Source organism: Dermatophagoides pteronyssinus, unplaced genomic scaffold (genome assembly GCF_027571235.1).
Source record: "Dermatophagoides pteronyssinus isolate colony J.1.1.1.1 unplaced genomic scaffold, Derpt_VIB-CSIC_2022.12 sq0003, whole genome shotgun sequence".
Taxonomy (NCBI): Eukaryota; Metazoa; Arthropoda; class Arachnida; order Sarcoptiformes; family Pyroglyphidae; genus Dermatophagoides; species Dermatophagoides pteronyssinus.
In genome coordinates, this window is record NW_027461527.1 from 607,858 (window position 1) to 630,328 (window position 22,471).

Sequence of the window (22,471 nt, forward strand, 5' to 3'; positions counted from 1 at the left end):
ATTCATTAATCGATACAATCGATTATTTGCTCCTTTGAAAATATATTCCTTATTTCTCATTTTGTTGTTCAAAATTCGAACGAAAAACTCACTCACCGCTTTTTTCACTATATTTTTTTTTCTTTTAAAAAAACTTTACTTTTCATAAATCGATTCTGTTTAATTTCCGATTCCTATTTATATTGTTATGATATTCTTCTATGAAAAAAATGGTGCTGCCATTAGATTTTTTTGTTACTATCCATAACGATCATCATCATCATCATCGTTGAATCGTTTTATTTTCGGTTGCTAATGAATGTTTCATCAATTTTAAAAATGTAAAAATTCCAGTTTAACCGTTGTTGATTTTTTTCCCCAATCCATGCACACTTTATTCTGGTTCAACAACAACAACAACAACAAAAAAACGTGCATTTTAAAATTTTAAAACATTTTTATCAACAAAAAAAAAAAAAAAAAAAAGTTTTTTACAAGTTTTTTTTCCTTCCCACCGAAAAAAAAATTTATTCACTCAATACGATTTCGTGTTTATTCGATTATTATTACTTTTCGAATGACTGACTATGTGATTGGATTGATATTTTTGAAATTCCTATCAATTTCAGGATGTTTTTTTTTATTTTCGATTTTCTACAATTTAGATTTTGATTCGATTCGAATTCTCATTTGCACGATTGACCAAGACCTTGATCTGTCTGGTTGTGTGTGTGTGTGATTGGATTTTTGAAACTTTTTGCTGTTTTGTTGTTTTTCTTTTCATCCATTTATCAATGATGATGTCTATTAAAAACATTTTGAAACAAACAAACAAGAACAACAAATATCTGTTTACGAATTACACATTGTTTGCTTGTGATTGATGGTGATTGGTGATGAGATAATTACAATGAAAATCATTGTAAATGTTGAATAGAGGGAAAGTAAAAATCAAAGTTTTTTGTTGTTGTTGTTGTTGTTTGGTCAATCAGACAAACAAAATGATAATAATCAATCTTTTGGTATCTTTTTTTTCTGTTTTTATTTTCTTCTGATGATGATTATTGTAACTAATTTTGTTTTTGTTCTATCGATTCTGAATTCGATCTATCGATTTTGGAATTCGTTCATCATCAATGATAGCTATTTTCACTATACTTTCTTTCTATCCATTCAAAATTATTCTTGGAATTTTTTCATTTCAAATTTGTCCCAATTTTAGGGTTTCATGAAATTTACATGAAAAGTGAAATAGAGAATCGGAATTGTTTTCATTTTGTTTTTGTTGTTTTGAATTTATTATTGAAAACAAAATTTAAATTTCAATGAAAAAAAAATATGAAGTGTTAACATTTGAAAAATTTATGGAAAATTTCTTTAACGAGAACTGAAAGAAAAAAAATTCCAAGTAAGTTTTCCATTCATTCATTCATTCATATTTTCATTTGCATAAAACATTTTTTTTTTGTTGAACAAAATTCCCTATAAATTTCCATTGATTAGAAATGAGAACCAGACAATATTATTCATTTCAATATTATTCTTTTTTTTCACAGAATTGTTGAATTACAACAACAATAACATTCATATAGATTTAATTTTCTTCACTTTGTTTCACGAAAACAAAACGACAACAAAGGAAAAAAGAATTTTTTTTTGTTTTAATAGGAAAATATGCTGTTTTGTTTTGAAACCAGATTGAAACAGTTTAAAACAAAACAAAACAAAAAAAAATCTGGTTCAAAATTTATTCATGAAACAAAACGAAAAAATGTGTTTCATCATCATACAGAATCTTACACAGTCATTTTTTTTACTATTTCAACATTTGTTTAATCAAATCAATTTAAACAAACACAAACATTGAATACAACGGTTGTTACAAGCAAAATTTCTTAATTCCAAATAAGTCTCTCCAGAATATTCTTTCTATCTCTGTCTCCGTGTGTGTGTGTGTGTGCGTTTTGTTTGAAAAAAAACAAAACAGAAAATAATAATCAAATAAAAGTGATGATAATAATAAAGATGTTTTCTCTGTCTTGTTGTTGTTGTTGATGATATCATGATGATGATAATGTTAGTCAGTAATAATGAAAAAGGCAATCCATTTCATCACTTACTTGGTTTTTGTGTTTCTGTTTGTCTTTTGTTTCAAAGATATTTTTCTTCGATAATGATGATTACCATCATTGTCGAAATGGTCGTATTTTTTTCCAGAAATTTTTTTTATTCTGAAAAAATTCCGTGTCTGTCTATTTTTTCAAAGGAATTTCCAGGAAATTTCTCTTTTGCATCGACAAACAAAAAAAAAAAATCAAAGTTTTTTTTTGTTCTTCATTTTGTTGTTGTTGTTGCTGCTTCATTCCTTATCGGATTGTTCAGTATTCGATTAATTATTAAAATCATCAAACACAGAGGAAAAAAAATTTACAAAGAAGATTTTCGTTTCAGTTTTGGAAACTATGTTTCCTGGTTTTTTCCCAAAAATAAAAACGAGCATATGAAAAACAAAATAATTAATAATTCTACATTATCATTTTGAATGTTGTCTTTCTTTTTTTCGGTTTTCAAGCATCAATATTCATCATTTTCATTTGCAAATTTTTTTTTTTTTGATTGCTATGAATATTGATGATGATTTACATTTGGGAAATGAACAAAATCAAAAATTTCCCTAATGAATGAATGAATGAATGAATGAATCTCTTCAGTGTTGTTTTGTAAAATGTCACAAACCAACTTTTGATAATCATTTGAATGTTTTGACCTTTGATTGATATGTTTTGATGTACTATTTTTGTATTTTTGCGTTGGTGGTAGGCTTATTTCTTTTCTTTACTGCGGCACAAAAAGGGTTGATTTTTGTTCAACTAAATTTTGTTTGTTTTTTTTCGACATAAAGATCAGCATAACGAGAAAAAAAATTGGATCATTTCCAAAATTGTTATCATTATTATTTGGATTTTTTATTATTGAAAATCGATTCGAAACAAAATAATCAAATTAAACGTTAATGTTACACACACACTCATTACCACCACCATTACCATCATCATTGATGTTATTCGAATGGAAAATTGAAAATTTGTGTTTTTTTGTTGTGAATTTGAATTAATTTAATTAAGAATTCGGGTTTGGTGGTTTCATTTTCATACAATTACGCCTTTTGTTATACAAAAAAAAGAGACCCAAGAATTGATGTATTCTGGTTCTGATTTCTGGTTATCATCATCATCATCAATGATTTTGTAACAAAGAGAAAAAACTACTAAAAAAACCAAAAAATTCTGGTTAAAAACCGAAAAAAAATTTCTGGTTTTCCATAAACCATCATCATCACCACAAATCAACCAACCGCCACAATAGATTATCATTAGCAAAGAGAGGGAGAGAAACAATCAAACTTTTGACATCAATTTTGATGATAATAATGATGGCATTCTTGAAAATGAGAAAAAACAAATCAAGAATAAAATCATTTTAATTTAATTAGTTCTGAACATTTGAATTCTTTTGGAAACTTTACGGAAAACAAACTTTTCAAGTAATTTTTTTTTCGCCAATTTGATTGCCAAAAGTTTAACGTGGTTTTTTCGTTGTTGAAAATGTTTCATCATTATTGGATTATCGATTGGTTAAATATCCTGCCATCAATATTTTTAATGAATCTAATTATAATAACCAAAAGAATGAACAGCCACAAACAAAACTCCCCCGTTACTTTACCTTGAACTTTCAATGTGTTTTTGTTTGCTGTTTGATTCTTGTTGAACGAAACAAAATAATCGCAGAGAATCGATCCATTTCATTAATATTAGATTTTCCATTGAAAACATTCATTCATTCATTCATTTCGATACAAAGAATAAATAAAAAAAAGTAGGAAAGAAAAGCAAGCAAGCAAGCAAAAAAACTTGACTAAACAACAAAAAAAAAATTGAACATATCTCATTAATTACTTGAATTGATTGTATACAAATGCGAATATCATCTACCATTGAAGCATGCCGAAAAGCATATTTTTCTTTTCTTTTCCCAACCTCCCATGTACTGTACGAAGAATAAGAATTTTTCATATTAAAAAATTGTATATAGAATATTCTTGTTTCAACAACAACAAACAAACTACACAATCAAGTGATTGGTTTTCTCCAAATAATAATAATGATGATGATGACTTAAAAAACAAGCCCAAAGAAGAAGAAGAAAAAATTTTGGTAATCAATCATTAATTTATACGAACAAAACCAAACAAAACAAATAATAATTTCTTTTTTGGGTTAGTTTTTTCTTATTATCCCAACATTGTTTTTTTTAACACTGTGTGCGTGGGGGTTAGTTTTCGGTTTGGCTGACTGTGTGTGAGAAAAAAAAATAATGTATGCTTTCCTGCATTGCATTTTTCTTTTCGTTTTTTTCATCAATGTGTGTTTCCGATAAAACAAACTTCGAATTATAATGATAACGATAATAACAATAATGATGTTTTTCTGTTTTGTTTTGTTTGGGATATTTCAAATATTTTTTATTTATTTATTCGGTGATCAAGTGTTTATTGGTGATCGATTTTCTCGATCTTTCGGTTTGTTCAAGGTTTTTCTTTGGTCATCTCATTAGTCAAAATGTATAGTAAAATAATGTATTTTCGTTGTTATTGTCATCGTTATTATTGTTTGATGTTTTCAACAAAAAAAAGGTTTTTTCCTGTAGTAATATTATTCTTCTGTTGTTTTGTTTTCGATCAATTTTGATTTATTATTAGCAAACTAATAGATTTTACAATTGATAATATTGATTGAGAAGAAAAAATTTTCGTTCGTTTGTCTGTTTCGGGGTAATCCAAACAATTCAATTGTGTGTCTCTATCAGAATTCCAGGTTTCCAGAGAGAAAATTCCTGTAAATTTTCTTTTCTGCAACCAAAAATAATAATAAGAAACATTTACAGAAAATTTACCGATTTTCTTCCTTCCTTCTCTCTCCGAAATCTAATTTTTTTTGTATCTTTTTTCCCTTCCTTACTTTATTATTATTATTTAACAAAAACATCCAAACAACAACAAGATTTGAATGAAGCAGAATAAAATATAAAAATTGTGAAAATGAAAATGAATTTTTACAATTTTCATTTGGTTATTTATTAATGTTATATATTTGTTTTCCCCCTGTCTACATTCATTCATTCAATTCAATTCATCTATCGAAACCAAGTCATTTCTTATGCCAAATGTTCGCTCTCTCTCTCCTACGCTTTCGTTATGTTTTTTATTTCATTCATTTGCTTCATATTCTTGCCGCATCAAATAATCATGTGTGTATGAAAATGATATGAATGTTCATTTTGAATTTTTCTTTTTCTTTCTTTTTCTTTTTTATTTTGCTTATCAAATCTTTTCCATCTCTTTCTTATTGCCATTTCTATCTTTATTTTTGTTTAGCCGAATTTTCCTTCTTGCTTTCTCTCTCTCCATCTCTCTCTCTCAATGTAATAATCATATTCACTGACAGGATACCAATTTCTTTTTATGATAATATGTATGTATGTATGTATGTATGTAGCGGTGATTCTTGTTTTCCAAAAAATGATATTCTTCACTTTACTTTTTTTTCTTTTCTTTATTTTGTTTTTCTTTTTTGGTTGACGCCGGCGCCTAGAATTATAATCAAACAAGCAATAGCTAACGAATGAAAAGTAAACCTGGTTGAATTTTGATGATGATAATAATGATGATGATCAGAACCGAAGAATTTCTTTCCCTTCATCGTTTAGATGTGTGCGCACTAACCTTTTAACGGATGTCTTTTACTCGTTTATGTGCTTTGTATTTTTTTTTTCACCGAACAATTCATATCACTAATGATGCTTAACATGTCATGTTCATAGGATTTCTACATGTATGTGTGTATATTTTGTTTCCATATATAACGTTCCGTTCCATTTGTATCATCGTTTTTTGCGGCTAGTTTTTTATTATTATCATTATTCTTGTGTGAAAGCTGTGTGTATAAGGAGAAGTAAAATGTTGTAAGTGAACCAAACAAATAAAAAAACTTGGTTTTTCGAAAATCATTTAACATCCAAAGGAAGAAGAAGAAGAAAAATCTTGATTTTTTTTTCGCGGCTTGTTTCAATTCCAAAAAAAAATGTTTCAATTTTCATTTTCCGTCTGATAAAACAACAACTGGATTCAGAAAAAAAACTGAATTTTTCACTTCACTAACTATCACTGTTTAGGTGAAAGAAATCATTTGCAAAACCAAAAACGATAACTGAGAAAAATTTTTGTTTCAATTTAGTTTTGTATCAATTTTTTTTTCATGTTTCCTTTGTGAAATTTAAACACTTTTTTGATCGAAACCCAAAATCAACTAACAAAATCGCCTAATTGAATGAAGTAAAAAAATTGTTTGTTTGTTTTGTTTTTTTCCGGAACATTCAACAAACAACATAATGATCCATCATGTTTGTGTGTGTGTGTGTGTGTGTGTGTTTTATAAGTTAAACAAATAAGTGTTGCTGTTACAAAAATTTGTTTTTTCTTCAGTTTTTCAGTTTGTTTGATCAAATTTTGTTGTTGTTAAAGCAACACTCATCCTTTATTCTATTCGCATCTTTTGTTGTTGTTTTGCAAAAAAATTCTAGTTTGTTTGAATTCTAGTTTGATAAACTTCGACAACAACAACAACAACATTAACAAAAACAACAACAATGACAACAACAACAACAACAAGCCAATAGTCCCTAGAGTTGATCATTATGTAAATTTATAATTTCTTCTTCATCATTTTTATCAAGTTTTTTTTAAAAGTGAATTTTTCAAAACAAGAAAAAAATTAATTTAATTTTTTTTTTGTTTGTTTCTCTCGTTAAAAATTCTGTTCATTCATCCATGGTTGTTGTTTTTCTGGTTTGGTTTTTTCAAAAATTCAAAAAATTTTGAAATTTTTGTTTTTCTCTCATTCTCAAATACATCAAATTTTGTGATCTATAAAGCCAATTTTTCAAAGTTTTCAACCAACAACAGTTGATTTTTTCAAATTCAAAACAATTATTACAAACAAAACAACCAAACAAAAAAAAACGGTATGAAAATTCTTTGAAATTTTTGACATTTTCATATTCCAGATTCTCTTTCTACCGATTTTCAAGCAGAATTTCGAGCGTTTTCACTATTTTCATCCGCGGTTTTTGTTGGTTTCCTTCAAAAAAACCTATAGTGTTGAAATAGTTATTAATCATTGTTTTTTAGACATACAAAAGTCCACACTATTTTACAAACAACCTTACAACTTTTTTTTCTACAAAAGGTATTATTCTTTTTTTTGTTTGTAAGAAATTTTTTCTTTGTTCCAAAAAAAATCGGCTTACCTATTTCACAATCTTAAATTCTGGACAATGACTAATGTTTTCTCATTTATTTTCTCATATAGTTTGACATTATCGAAGTTTCGGTTGTTTGATAATTTTAGGTTTTATCGAAAATAGGAAAATAGGTGTTATGTTCAGATTTTCAACAATTTTTCATTCAGTTTTTCCCTGTCTCTTACCTGTATATATCCAAATAGTTCAGGAAAACCGGCCAACTTAATAACGAAAAAGAGGTTACCCGAGGTTTGTTTGAACAACAACATTCCTATTCTAAATTACCATTATTTTTTTTGCCATTTATTTCAAGTCGACGACTATCACCACCAACATCATTATAATTCATAATGAAAATATTTATTTTTTGTTTTTCTCCACGTTACTCTTTGTGAATTCATAATATCATTGTTTTCGAAATTCTTCAAAAAAAAAGATGCTAAAAGGCTGATATGAAAGAAAAACAAAAACAGCTACCGTCATATACCGTTATCGATCATTTATTAGTGTTTTTTTCCATTTTAGCCCAAAAACACACATACAAAATTCATTCACCCAAAACAAAATGTACAGAAAGCAAACTAATTGAATGTTTTGGAAAGAAAAAAAAATTGATAGCTTGTCAGAAACAACAATTTTGTTTTCTCGTTTTCTGGTTCCTATACGACCATAAAACAAACAAGAAAAGTACATATATATTATGGCCAAAGACCATAGAGAAAAAAAAATCAAAAAAAAAGAAGAAAAATTGAAACGAATCCAAAGCAAAAAAATGGATCCACATTTTTTTATTGTTGATAAACCTGTGTGTGTGTGTGGGAGAAAAACAAGGAATCATCATTCTCTGTCTTGTTTCTTCTGGTGGGAATGTTATTCTAACTTGATGATATTGGTGTTGGAAAAAAAATTTCAATCGTTTCTTTGCAACCATTTTTACACAAAGAATTTTTATTTTTGTGATCTTTATTTTTCGCTCATTCAATCAATGAAATTCTCATTACATTTTAATTAACGATTTGTTTGAATCGGATGGATTTTTAACTGATTTTTTGTTGATTTTTTAATGAAAAAATTTTTCCTTTTTCCCCAATGAAAAATGAAAATATCTTTTCTTTTTCTAATTATCCAGCAATGAAAAATTGTTAGAAACATTGTTCATTGAGTCTTTCTCTTTTTTTCTTAGTTTAATTTCAAAATAAGAATTCAATTTTTCAAATTTTGAATTCTGTTTTTGATTAGTTTTTCATTCTTTACTACAGAATCCATTATTTTATCATAAATTTTACTTGAGATATTTATTATTATTCTCGTTGAACCATAATCAAAATCAAATCATTCATCATCATATATAAATCACCACTGTGCGTTTGTTCAAATGGAAAAATAACAACATTGAAATAATGTGATGAAATATTCTTTTTTTTTCAAAAGAAAAAGAAATCCATTATATAAAAAAACGAAATTTTAGACTTTTATTTATTCAAAACATTCAACAACAATGGACAATGAATATTTTTCTTTTCCATTCTTGTTTTCTTTCTCTCTCTTTCACTCAGTTTTTTTTACTTTTTGCAAAATTGAATAAATTCTTATGTATGGCTATTGAAATTCAAGTAGTTCACCTTTGTTATTTTTAAAAGTTCATTTTTAGAAATTTTTTGGCTGGTTTTGGCTTTCAAATTCTGTCTCTCTTTTTTTTCCCGAAATTTCTTTCTCCTATCATATTATATAATGATGATAAAGTGGTCATTGGAAAAAAAACGAGAGATGGAAAAAAAGTTTATTTAATTTTGTAAAAATAGAAAATTTTCTTCTATTTTTAACCAATTTTTTTTTATTCGATAATCTTCCTTTTGTAATGTGAATTTTTTTTATTTTTTTTATCCAGAATCCATTGCGAAATTTTGAAATTCCTGAAAATTTTATTTTTAAAAAACTCTACAAGCAACAAAACAACAGTAAATAAATTATGGGAACAACTGGAAGATTTGGTGGCGGTGGTCATGGTTTGACTGGACCAAAACATATCTGTAAGTTAATGTTGAATGTCTGTTTTTTTTTTTTTTTTTTTTTTTGCTGTAATCTTTGAATTTCTTACGAATCGAAATCGGTTTTAACCCTAAACAAACCAACGATAAATAATAAATCCGAATATTTTTTTTTTTGAATGGAAATTTTCAGATAAATTTCAGATGCGTAGGCGTAACATGGAAATAACACTGTGCGCGCAGTTTTGTTTAAGAAAAAAAAGAGAATCCCGAAAAAAATATTATAATCAAAATGTTACCAAAAACAACAACAACAACAACAACAAAAATTTGAATATATTTCCCAACATGTTTCATTTAAAATATATTAACACCCACGTCTGAATGAACAAAACCAAATGAGTTCTCTTCACACAACAACAACGACAGTCAGCAACAGTAAATGAATGAAATTAAGAATTTTGAATGAAACAAAGCATAACAACAACAACAACAAAAAAAAACCAACAACATTTATTCAAGACATTTAAGAATAAAGTCTGTACTCAAGAAAACCCCAAAATAATCATTATCATTAACACAGAACTTTTGTTGTTGTTGTTGTCGGTCGACTTTATTATTATTATTTTTTTTTGTACTTGAAGAAAATGAAAATAAAAAAACATTTTTCCTCGAAAATAGCTTTTGCCAAAATGATGATGATGATGTGAATGATGATAAACCCGGTGAATTCTTTTTCATAAATATTTTTGATATCTGACAATTTTACCGACAGAAAACAAAAAATACTGACGCCAATGTTGATGGTGGTAATGATAATTTTACTTGTCAAAATATTTTTTGTTTGTCGTCGCAGTTGTCATCGTTGTCGTTGATTTATACAAGTGAAAAAAAAAGAAAAGAAATCAAATTAATTATCCATGTTTTTTTTCTGTTATGAAGAAATATTGTCGCTATAAATTGGTTTGCTTCCTGAAACATCATCATGAAATGATGAATTTTCGCTTGTTTTTTGTTATTTGCTTCCGAAATTTTCTATTTTCATCATCATTTGAAATTAACATAATGATAAAAAGAATTATTTTACTCGAAACAAAAAACAAAAAACAGAGAAATTTGAAACAAAAATTGTCACAAAATGACAATATCAAACATTGAATGATCATTAGTATTTTGTTGGTTTCATAAAGGTTTTTTTATTTTAAAAATTATCATTTTTTTTGGTTACATTAGGGTTATGTGTCTTTGTCTGGCTGTCTGTCGGTGTTTGTATGTGATTCTGATGCGTTTTTTCATATTCCTGAAACAAAAAACAAAACGAGAAAATCATCCATATACAAATCCATTATACAATGCATCTGTTTCGTTTTTTCTATTTTGCTTATTCGTTTTTTCTTCTTCTTCTTTTTCTTCGAAACGTGTCAAGAATCAATTATTCTAATGGAATTTCTTCAACGTAGCGAAAAAGAAAAAGAAAATCTTTTACATCATCATCGTGATGATCATGATGATCCATTCTCCTCCCCTTCTTCCTCAATGAAAAACAATCATCACGAAATATTTATGATAATGATAATGGCGACAATGAATTGTTTTTGGGTCTGTCTGTCTGACTGACTGACTATGAAAAAAATCTATTTTCACATTCGATTGAATGATTGAAATCATCATCATCATAATCATTTTCATTATCGATATTGAACATTGATGATGTACGTGCCAAATTCTTCAATGATAATTTTTTCTGTTTTGTTTGTTCATCTTTAGTTTTGTAGGAAAATCCTATAGGAAAACTATCCGGACATGGAATTTTGTCAATTTGTTCTTTTTCCCACCACTTTGTTTGTATTTTGTCTTGTTTTGTTTTTGGATTTTGATTTTGATTGATTAATGAAAGTTTTGTAATCAGAATAAATAAACAAACAAACAGGATTAATTAATTAATTATTCAAAATGTTAATGAATTTTTTAAAAGTTGAAAAAAAACAAATTATTTCGGAAAATTTGATTGGATTTTTGTAGGGAAATTTTCCGGGAAATTTCAGTGCTTTTCTTCGATTCCATTCAACATTTCAAAGATATTTCTTACTTTTTCACATGAAGAAAAAGAAAATATTGCCAGAATAAAACAAGTAGAGTCATCGATCAAATGTCAAAAATCATCATCGATTGATAAATATTTCAATATATCAATGATTTTCTTTTATTCACGAATCCATTCAATTCCTTTTCATTTGAAAATTATTGCAATTTTTTCGGGTAATAAATAATATCGGTTACTATGAAAGAAAATATTGCCTACTCGATTCTCTAGTATACTTTTGAAATTAATGTCCCAAAATTTTATTTGATGTACAAGTGTATTTCATGTAATAATAATTGACCACGAGTACTATTATATCTGGTTCATGGCGTCCAGGTCCAAATGATTGCACTTTTTTTTCAAGTACATTTTCACAAAATGTCAAATGTTCAATTGTTCTTCTTCTTTTCTGTTGAATGATCGTGCTTGCTTGTTTTACGTTTCGTAACATTATCGCAATATATATTTTTTTTTTTTTTTTTTGGAAATTCAATCGATCAATTGAACAAGAATTGTTTAGTTGTGTTTAGGGTTTCACAAATATTCATGATTTTCAAGAAGTTTAAAAAAAATTTACATTACATTTGGGAAAAGTTTTTTTCCGGGAATATTTCTCAAATCAAATCATCATCATCATCATAATGTTGACATGGTAATATTTTTTTTTTCACCGGAAAAAAATGATGATGACCCGTATATGTGTCAATATTTGTTTTGTTTGCTTTTTCTTTTTGTTCATTCAACCTTTTCATTCATCAAATAAATTCTGGCCACCCAATGTATATTCTGCCTATGAAATTGATTTTTTTTTGTGAAAATTAAAAAAACTCCAAGCAAACCTTTGAAATTTATCGTCTGAATTGATGTGAAAAAATGTACAGTGAGAAAGATTTTTTTTCTTTCTTTCAATTTAATAATGAAAATGTCGTTGAAGAAATAATGAAATTCAATTTTTACCGCGTTCGAAGAATGAAAGTCAAATCATTCAAGTGAACAAATTCTTGCGTGTTTTTCCTTCATTTTATTCACATTTTCGAAAAAATTTCTCAAATACTCCCGAAAACATTTTCTGAGTATTCAATTATCATCATTATTATCGATGAGTTTGGATGAAAACCATTTAAAAAAACATTCATTCATTGCTTGCAAACAACCAAAATAAAATTAAAAGGTTTTATCATCGTGCCATCAATTTGTATGGTTTTTTTTAAGAAAATTTTAAAATTCCTTTCGATTTAAATTTCTTTTAAAAGGTTTTTTTTTTCGTTCGTTCGGTTAACATCAATCTGATAATTTTTAAAGTTGTGTGATGACATTTCATGAATCGATTCCGGGATTGTTTTCCAAATGCTCATTCACAAATTGAATCGACAATTTATTTGATTCAAATTTTGTTGCGAAAAATTTTCACTGTAAAAAGAAAAATCATTTGCACATTTTCAAGTTTGACTCAATCTTTCATTTTATGTTGAAAATTTACATTTTTTTTTTTTTTTGGAATCTTTTCGAAAACATTTTTCGGGACAGAATTTTCTCGAACAAGATTAATCTATGGAAACATTATTTCTTGGAAACTTTTTTTGCACTGATGATGATGATGATGATGTTTCAAAATTTTTAAGTGGAATTTTTCTTTTTTTTGGCAAGAAAAAAAAATTCCATCCGGAATTGTTTTGGCAGTTTATTCGGGCTTTTTGTTTGTTTGTTTTTTGTTTTTTGTTTCTCACTGTTCTGGTCTTTGCTTTTTTGCCTCATTCACACATTTAGATCATTCATTTTCAGCTCGTTTAGTTAATCTATTTTTTTTTGTTTTTGTTCATTCGTTCATTTTTTTTCTGTTTACTGTTGTTGTTGTTGTTGGGCATCTAATTAGTGAATCTTTTTTTATTTTTTCTCCCATCCATCCATTCATCCATTTATTCACACTTGGTTGGATTTACTTTTTTTTCATTGATGTGTAATTCATGGATTATTATTATTACTAAAAATGAATGGTTCATGGACAAGTTTCCAGCGATTTTTTCTGTTTGGGCCAAAAAATTCATTTTCATCAAAACAGACAAAATGTTTTTTTTTTGCTTCCAATCATGGATTAAGATTTATTTATTATTCTACCAATCATCAACACACTATCAAATTATTCATTGATCGACATTTTTTTTGTTGTTGTTTCCATAATCATAATTATCATGAAATTTTATTCATCAAAATGCCAAACACTGTTACACAATTTGTTCCTCTGAAACTTTTTTTTTTTTTTTTTGTTAAAAATTCTTAATTCAAATGATGAAACTTTGTTCATTTTGGTTTTTGAAACCAAAACAAAAAAACAAAAACAAAAAACCAAATTTCCAAACATCAAAACCGAATTAATAATTTAGTTTTTTTTTGGAGGGAAAGAAAAAAAAGGATCGTGATTATCGTTTGTGTGTGTGGTAAAATGTTCTTGGGAAAATTTTTTCTTCTTCTTCAAAGAAATTCCACAAGATATTGCTGATCACCAGTATAATTTAATTATGGATGATATTTGTTTGGTTTTTTTTTCGTTCGTTCGTTCGTTCGTTCAAATTCAATTACGATGATGATGATGACGATAATGAGAAATGAAATTTTTTTTGTTTTGTTTTGTTTGAAGAAATAAAAATGTTTATTGTTTTTTTTTCAATTCACTCATTCATTCAGTATATGAAAATGATGTTGTTGTTTTTTTCGTTTGGTTCTTGCTGTTTTATAATTTAAAATTCTTTTCATGTAATGGATATTTTTTCTTTCTCTCTCTCTATCTCTGTCTCTTTCGACAACAAAACATCACACAAGGGAAAACTTATCGTTTTTCTTGGTTTTCCCAAAAAAAAAACTAATAATAACATCATGAAAGTATAAAAAAAAAATAAATAAACAAAGTTTAACTGAAAAGAATTCCTATGAACTATGATATTGAAAATGAATGAATGAAAAAAAAATCATATCAATCGGATTTCCGTTTCCCGATTTATTTAACTTTACGTTGATGATAATAATAACATTGTTCGTACATTTCATTTTATTCATTATCAGAACATACATTGAAATTTTCCAGAAACAATTTAGCTCATCATTGCCTATTTTTTTCGTTTTTACTTCGTTTCTTTCGTTTGACAAGATTTATTAGATGAACAAACAAACAAAACAAACTAAACAAAACAAAACAAAACAAAACGAAAATTTTCTTGTTTACTTTCGATTATGGTATATTCTGGTGTATTTTTTTTGTTTCTCCATCATCATCCGATCATCATCATCATCATCATATAGTCGGACATCGGAAACCAATCATGTTTTCTTTTTTCGTTTCTGGAGAAAAAAAAACATTTCATTTCGTTAATATTGATGTCATGTGATCATATCAAGATATCATCATGTTCTATGATTTATAATACCTGATTCTTTATGGCAAAAAGAAAAATAAAATCATCTTCTCTTTTTCCATGGAAAAAAAAGTATTTGATAAGGTCATAGTGATGATGGTAATACTCTTTTTTTTCCATCTTTATAAGCTTTTTTTTGTTGAATGTAAAGTGAATTTGAAAATATTTTTTTTTTTTTTGTTGAAAATGAAAAGAAGTCGAAAAAAAAGAAGTCGAAAAAACAGATAAGATTGCCTATGAATACCTATGATGATGTTGATGTTTTTTTGTTTGATGATGCTTGACGGTTGCTGCTGCTTCTGTAATTTTGTGTTCCTATCCTAAACTAGCTTGAAGGATTTTTTTTTCTTATCGAAAGATTTCACTATTTTTTCTGGTACTTTTTTGTTTGGAATTGATGTTCCACACTTGATTCTTTTGTTTGTTTGTTTGTTGGCTGTTGTTGTTTGTTCAACATTATTATGATGGAGAGGATGTGTGATTATCATTATTCATAAATCAAAGAAAGAAAAAAAAACTATTCAAGTTTTTTCTATGCCTATTTAATTTTTGAATGAAAATCGATTTTTCTTATTCGAAAGAAAAGAAAAGAAAATTCTCCATAACAGGACCGAAAAATGGAAATTTGATCAAATGGAAATTATTTACTTTTTTTTATGACAGAGCCATGATATGGCTATTAACCAGCGAAAAAAAACCATTTATGATTAATAAGAAACTTTTTTTTTCTATTCAGCTAAAAAAAAAGAAATCAAACTCTAGTTTATTTGAGGCAATCGGGAAATTTTTCCTGAAAATAATTATTAAAAGATTTTTTTTTCGGGAAAAATTTCTGATGATCATTTTCTTAAATCGATAGATTTTTTGTTTGTGTCCTCTGTTTGTTTTTATCAAAACGATTTAAGTAAATGATTTTATTTTTAATCACTTTCAAATATTGAAAGATATATGTGTGTGTTTGTGTCTCCATAATCTACTAATCTATATGATATGTTTAATATCATTTGTAATGTGATTTTCCTTGGAAAATTTCCCCAATCATTTTCAAAAATCCAATTTTCAACAAAACAAAAAAAAAAAGATGCTATAATCATTATCATTAACGATATCGTTTTATAGATGATGATGATTCCATTTATCCGATTATCAAAAAAGTTTTCCATGATCATTCCACTCTATTTCTATCAATTCAAGTCATCAACGATTGTCGTTGTTGTCGAAGTAGAGAGGAAAAAGAAAATCAAACAATATTTGTGATATGTGTTAAGGTAAAAAAGAAAAGAAAAGATATTTTCCTGAAAAGAATCATCATCATCATCATCATTATCATAAATAATTCTCGCGAGAGATGAAAACAAAACAAACAAATCTCTCTATATGTTGACATTATTTGTGTGTGAACAAAAAAGAAAAAACACTGATGACAAAAAATTGTTGTTAAAATAACAAACAAACAAACAAACAAACGACAACATAATCATCATTTTGGAAATAAAATAGAAAATAAAATATTTTCTGCAGTTTGGATATGGTTTTGTTTTTAGTTTTTCCCTTGTTGTTGTTGTTGTTGTTGTCCATAGAACACAACACAAAGAAGATGTGAAGGGAAAAAAAATTAATTTCAATTAAATTTCCATTTAGTTTTCTTTTTCCCTTTGTCACTCATTATATATTCTGTATGAAACTATATGAAAAAAAATTTTTTTACCCGAGAATTATATCAAGTTTGTCCTAGTTTTTATTTTTTCATTGAAAAATGATGATGTTTTATACAAGTAAAATTGAATTCTGAACATTGTGAATTTGGAAAAAAAACTGGGCTATCAATAAATTTTGTTACGATGTAATCGCTCATCGAATTTTTTTTTTGACCATTTTTTTCGCTCAAAAAAGAATAATATTTCCCGGAAATTTTACTTTCAGAAAAAACGCAAAAGATTTTACAATTTCTTCTTCCCAAAGTAAAACATCATCTCATTTAATTCGGCGGTATTTTGTTTGTTTGTTTTGTTTTGTTTGTTTCATACGCTCGATTAAATTCGTTACATTCCAGAGATTCAATTGAATTGCATTAAATGTTATCATCATCATCATCATCATCGTGATGTTTGTTTGTGTTTGTTGTTGTTGGAATTATTCAATCAAATTGAATTGGCCGATCGACTAAATCCATAAGATTTGTTTGTTTGTTTTTTCTTATTTCAATCAAAATAGATTTGTTCTGTAATTTTTGGCCAAGATTAGTTTTGAATATTGATGTTGATGATGATTATGGCATCGAAATTGGATTTTTTTTCGTTGTTTGTATCGTCAAAACATTCAAACAAATTGTTCTTATTAATTTGTCAATTTGTATGGTATTTGATCGATTTATTTGAATCTTAACAACAACAACAACTGCGAGATAAAAAAAACATGAATGAATGGTGATGATTGCTTGTTTATCTTGATTAGGATTTTGGTCTTATCAAATTTGTTTGTCATTGGATTTTTCTTTTCTTTTTTTCTGGATCTTCTTGTGGTTTGTTAAATTATTATTATTTACACACGATAAATTTTTTCCGAACTAAATCCTTTTTCTATTCAAAATGTTTCTATTTTCATCTATTTATCATTCGTTTTATTTTCCCGAAGGATTCATCACTTGTGGAAAAGAATCTATAATTAATTGCAAATAACCAGAATGAACAAAGTAAATCCTATGAATTTTCGTTTTGTTTTGTTTCCCATTCTCAATTCTTTATTATATCACCATTTCGTTTGTGATGGTAATGATTAACCAGAATCAAACATACACACACAGTGAAATCTATCTATTTTTCACTGAAAATTTTTCAAATTCATTTATTCATGAATTCTTTGTGTGAGAGAAAAAAAACTGCATAATATTCAGATAGATTTTATATGAATAAATTATTGGAAAAATGAATGAATGAATGAATGAATGATGAGAAAGCTTTTCCAGTTTTATAATTTTTCAATCTAATCATTTGATTGCTGTGTGTGTGTGTGTGTGTTTGTGTCTGTGAGTGTGTAAAATTGTATTTCAATTAAATCAGCAGAATTTTTCCTGACAAAATCATTGAATAAAGGAATTTTGTTTGAAAAGAATTTCATTGCAAGTTAGAGAAAGAAAGAAAGAGAGAGAACGATATGAGATAAGCAAAACTAATGGAATTTTTATTATGTTTGTTTTTTTGCCATCATCAACATTACCATCCGAAAAAAATTGGTCCATCATATGACCAGATTTAAAAAAAACTGTTGATGACGTTTTAATTATTCAAAGTTTTTTTTCCTGTTGTCTTTTACATTCTAGATCTGTTTGTTATTCTTTGTTAATTTTTTTGGTTCTTCCCCAAATATTCATTCATTCATTAATGAATGAACTTTTGTAAATTATTATTTTTTTCTTGTGTTTGATGTGGAAATAGTGTTTAGCGTTTAGTTTTTTTTTTTCACTGAGATAACTCTCTAACCATCATCATATTGGATGATAATATGGAATTCTGGTTCATCATTATTTTATTTGGGAAACATTTTTTGTTTCATTTCATTGGATTTCATTTTTTTTTGTTTCACTGAATAATGATTGAAATTTGATATTATCCACCATCCACTATGTAATTATGATGATGGAGTGTAAAGATTTTTTTTATGTGTTTTGCAAGAGTTTTTTTTTGTTTTAAATTACAGCCTAGGATTACAATTTTGAATTGATGTTTTTTTATTCGTTGTTGGTTCCACCATTTAGATGAGTGAGAGAGAGAGAGTGAGAGAAAAAAAGCTGTAATTTTTTTTTCTTAATTTTTAATTTTTATTTTTAAACTTTTCACATTTTGATATTGTTTTAATAGCAGTTTTTCTTTTTGCTGAAAAATTTCCAGAAAAATCTGAAATGAAAATGATTGAATGACAATCAAAGTAGACAAGGGAGTATATCATCAAAGTTTTCTTGCAATTTTTGATTCTAGAATTTGCTGGAATTTGAATTGTGACGTCAAGATCATTAACCATTTAGTTGATAATAATGGCAACAACAACAGCAAATATAGAATTTTCGCTTTTTTTTCATAAGAATCGCTGATGATTTTGTCGGTCATCAATTTAATCATTATCATCATCATCAACATGAACCAAAGAATTTCCTTTTCAATCATACTTTTTTTTCTCTCCTTCTTAACCCTGTTTCTGGTTAAATTTATTTCTGCCTGTCCACACTGGAAAAAACATCCATAAATTGATGGTCTTATGGTGAAACGAAAAACAAAAAAAAAAAATTGACCCAAAATTTCCATTTGGGAAAATGAATGAAAGAAATGAAATGAAAGAATTCATTATGCTATTCATTTTCATTCTGGCCATACATTGTCATTGTAATTTAATTTATTTATCATCATCATCATCATCAATGGTGATTTGTTTTTCCCGTGAACTATAAAAACCAATATGTTTATCATTATGTGTGTATGTCGGTGTTGGTGTCACATCCGTTAACGAAGCAACAAAAACAACAACAAAAAAACCCGAAAAAAATCATATTAGATTATATTGAAAGGGAAAAAGAATGATTTCAAAGTTTCTCTATTATTTTCTCGTTGGGTTCCAAACACACACATTATTATTTTAGCCTTAACTTTTTTCCTTTTGTTCTCCGTAATTTTTTTTTGTTGTTGTTGGTAACTTTGTTACTACCGATATCTTTTCCTGTTTTTTTTCAATCTGTTTTGTCCGGTTTTTTTTTTTTGTTGTTCCGGCTTTTTTTCTGGGTAGAATATTTTTTTAATGTTGTTTTTTTTTGGTCGACTATATCAATCATTTTGTGTTTGGGTTTATATTTAGCCAATGATTAAAACTTTCTTTTTGTTTTTAAATTTTATTCTGATAAATACAGGGTATGATACAGATTATTCAGAATTATACAAAGGATTGGCTGTTGTTATTGGTTTTTTTCTATTCTTGGTTCTTCTATTATTGATATTCATATTAATATCTTATCTACGTAAATGGTATCGCCTTAAGAAACGTCCAAATGAAGCCGTTGTTGGTAATAATAATGAACGATTAAATTCAACAAATGTTTCAATTACTGGCCAATTACAACATCAACAACAATTACCACCACATTCAATGAATTTAAATCATCATCAACAACAACAACAACAACATCATCAATCAATCAATTTACAATCATTACCATCATCGGGTAAACCATCTGTATTATCATTACATTCACATAAATCATCAATAAGTAAAAGTGGTACACCAACATCAACAACAACATCGGGTCAATTTAATTATGGTTTGGATAAAGATCAGCAAACAAAATTTTATAAAAAACATAGCCGTGTTGGTTTATCACAAAATTCATCAGCTAATTCATCACAACCACCAACGCCATTATCATCAAAATTATCATCATCATCGATGACAAAAAAATCATCAACAACATTAATAAATCCAAATTTAGTGACAATATCATCGACGACACCATTACCACCAACACTACCAATAACATCAACAACATTGTCGATGACACCATCAGCAAATATTGAATTAATACATGATCCAAATATTGTGATGACAACAACCGGTGCCATTGATGGTAGTTGTGGTGGTGGTGGCGGTATTAATCCATCATCTATTCAACATCATCATCATCATGGACATTATCAAGAATTTCCACCACAACAACAACAATCATCTACAACGATTATTTATCAACAGCAACCACAGGGACAACAATTACCACCACCATCACATATTGTATCAATGATGCAAACAACAAATGATCATCATCATCATCATCTTAATCAACAACAACAACGTAAAGATAGCCATTCATCAATGCAATTATCATCCATTTCTGGACAAACCGATATACGTCCAAGTGGTCGATCGAGCTTGGCTACAATTACATTAAGTTAAGATGCCTCAAACAATAATATTTACATATTTTAAAAATCATGATCTCTACAAAAAATAAAATAAATTCATTGATATTTTCATCATCATCATAATCACATCATCCGTTCCATTACGAACAATTTCATTTAAAATTATTGTTGTTGTCCTAAGTTGCACAATCATCATCATCATCATCATCATAGATCCAACAACCAATTCTTTTTTTTCGTTTTCGTACCGAAAAAATAATGTTCAAAACACCCTGTAGAAAAATTCTCTGTTGTTATTATCATTGTGTGTCTAGAAATAATAATATTATTATTATCGTATAGATAACATAAACAAATCATTTGCATTCTTATCATCATCATCGTAATCGTAACATCAACATTGAATATATTTTTGTCGTTATTGTTATTTAGCCATTTTAGCATCGACTTGTGTTTGTCCGTGTGTGTGTGTGTGTTTAAATTTAAAATTTTCACCAACAACATTTTCATCGTTTTCATATATAAACAACGAAGAATAAACACCTAACATAATATTTTATACACACACTACCTCGATTATGATCGTTATATATCATACAAAGTTTATATAAATACAAACGATTTTGTGTGTGTGTGTTTTTCATTCACAACATTTCCATTTAATCATTATGATGATAGTTATTATTGAAAATTCTTGTTCATCATTCATTAATCGATGTATATTTAGAGATTTAGAAATGTTTGATTGATTGATTGATTGATTGATATGTTTGATGTACAAAAAAAAGTGATTCCGAAAATAAATAGCAACATCGAACATCAATTAACAAAAATCTCATTTTCACATTATGATGATCATTATCAACATTTTTTTCTGTCATAATAATGTTTGTTTGTCTTGTTTCATTAATAATAATCCAAAAATAATCATCGAAAAACAACAACAACAACAAAAATAAACATTTTTTCCCATCAAAATCAACATTCAATTAGCTTTTTTTTTCACCATTCCAACACCCACACACGCATACAATGATAATTTGTAAATTTCATTATCGAAAATCATTATCCCAATCTATCTCTATCTCTCTCACTTTTGATCTATTTGAATATCTATTTTACATCAACCAACAACAACAACAGAAAAATATTATTTTGACCAAATAAAAAATTATATAAATCTTGTTTCGATTAATAATTATTGTTATAAATATTTATTATTCTAATCTAATCATCATGTTTATCATTCATAATTTTATCGAATCATTATTATTTTAAAAAAATTTAAAACAAAACAAAAAAAATTATAACAAAATATATTCATTCCCTAACCTTTTTTTTTCATTCCAAAAACAGAATACGTTTTCATTCACACACACAGAATTAGATTTTAATTACAAAATTTTCTCTTTTTGTTTTTTTTTTTGATTTTCATTACAAATTCATTATTCTGGAAACATTTTGATCAAAACATTATATACTTGTATTACTCGCGGTGATTTTTTTCTTTATTTCTTTCTTTGTCCCAATTCTTTTGATGAATATTACTATCTAATAAATAAAGACGAAAATTTTATCACTTGTTTCATTTTATTGAATTTTATTCTGCAAAAAAAAATTCTCCATTGAAATAAACAAAACGAATTAAAAGAGTTTGTTTTTCCGAAGAATAAATTCCGGAATATTAAAATACGAAAAAAGAAAAGAAAATAATACGAATGTCTTATGCGAACAGTGATGATAATGATAACAAAC

General features: G+C 27.0%; 1 protein-coding gene across 3 annotated transcripts; it reads left to right on the plus strand.

Annotated features, from left to right (window-relative positions):
* Window positions 1-301: 301 nt before the first annotated feature.
* LOC113791343 (uncharacterized) lies at window positions 302-22,299 on the plus strand. 3 transcript variants are annotated; one of them, XM_075825024.1, is made up of 4 exons: window positions 5,972-6,737; window positions 6,973-7,062; window positions 9,230-9,371; window positions 19,714-22,299. In XM_075825024.1, the coding sequence occupies exons 3-4, from the start codon at window positions 9,311-9,313 to the stop codon at window positions 20,745-20,747; spliced, it is 1,095 nt and encodes a 364-aa protein (XP_075681139.1). In that variant the 5' UTR covers window positions 5,972-6,737; window positions 6,973-7,062; window positions 9,230-9,310; the 3' UTR covers window positions 20,748-22,299. The 3 variants fall into 3 exon arrangements, with proteins under 3 accessions (XP_075681141.1, XP_075681139.1, XP_075681140.1); XM_075825026.1 differs by lacking the exons at window positions 5,972-6,737; window positions 6,973-7,062 and adding an exon at window positions 302-320; XM_075825025.1 differs by lacking the exons at window positions 5,972-6,737; window positions 6,973-7,062 and adding an exon at window positions 7,165-7,286.
* The last annotated feature ends 172 nt before the right edge of the window (window positions 22,300-22,471 follow it).

What these genes read in the sequence shown, in the direction of transcription:
- LOC113791343 (XM_075825026.1), top strand. Translation starts at nt 9,311, where the DNA reads ATGGGAACAACTGGAAGATTTGGTGGCGGTGGTCATGGTTTGACTGGA. An exon ending in GACTGGACCAAAACATATCT is followed by an intron (nt 9,372 to 19,713) that starts GTAAGTTAATGT and finishes TGATAAATACAG; the next exon opens with GGTATGATACAGATTATTCA.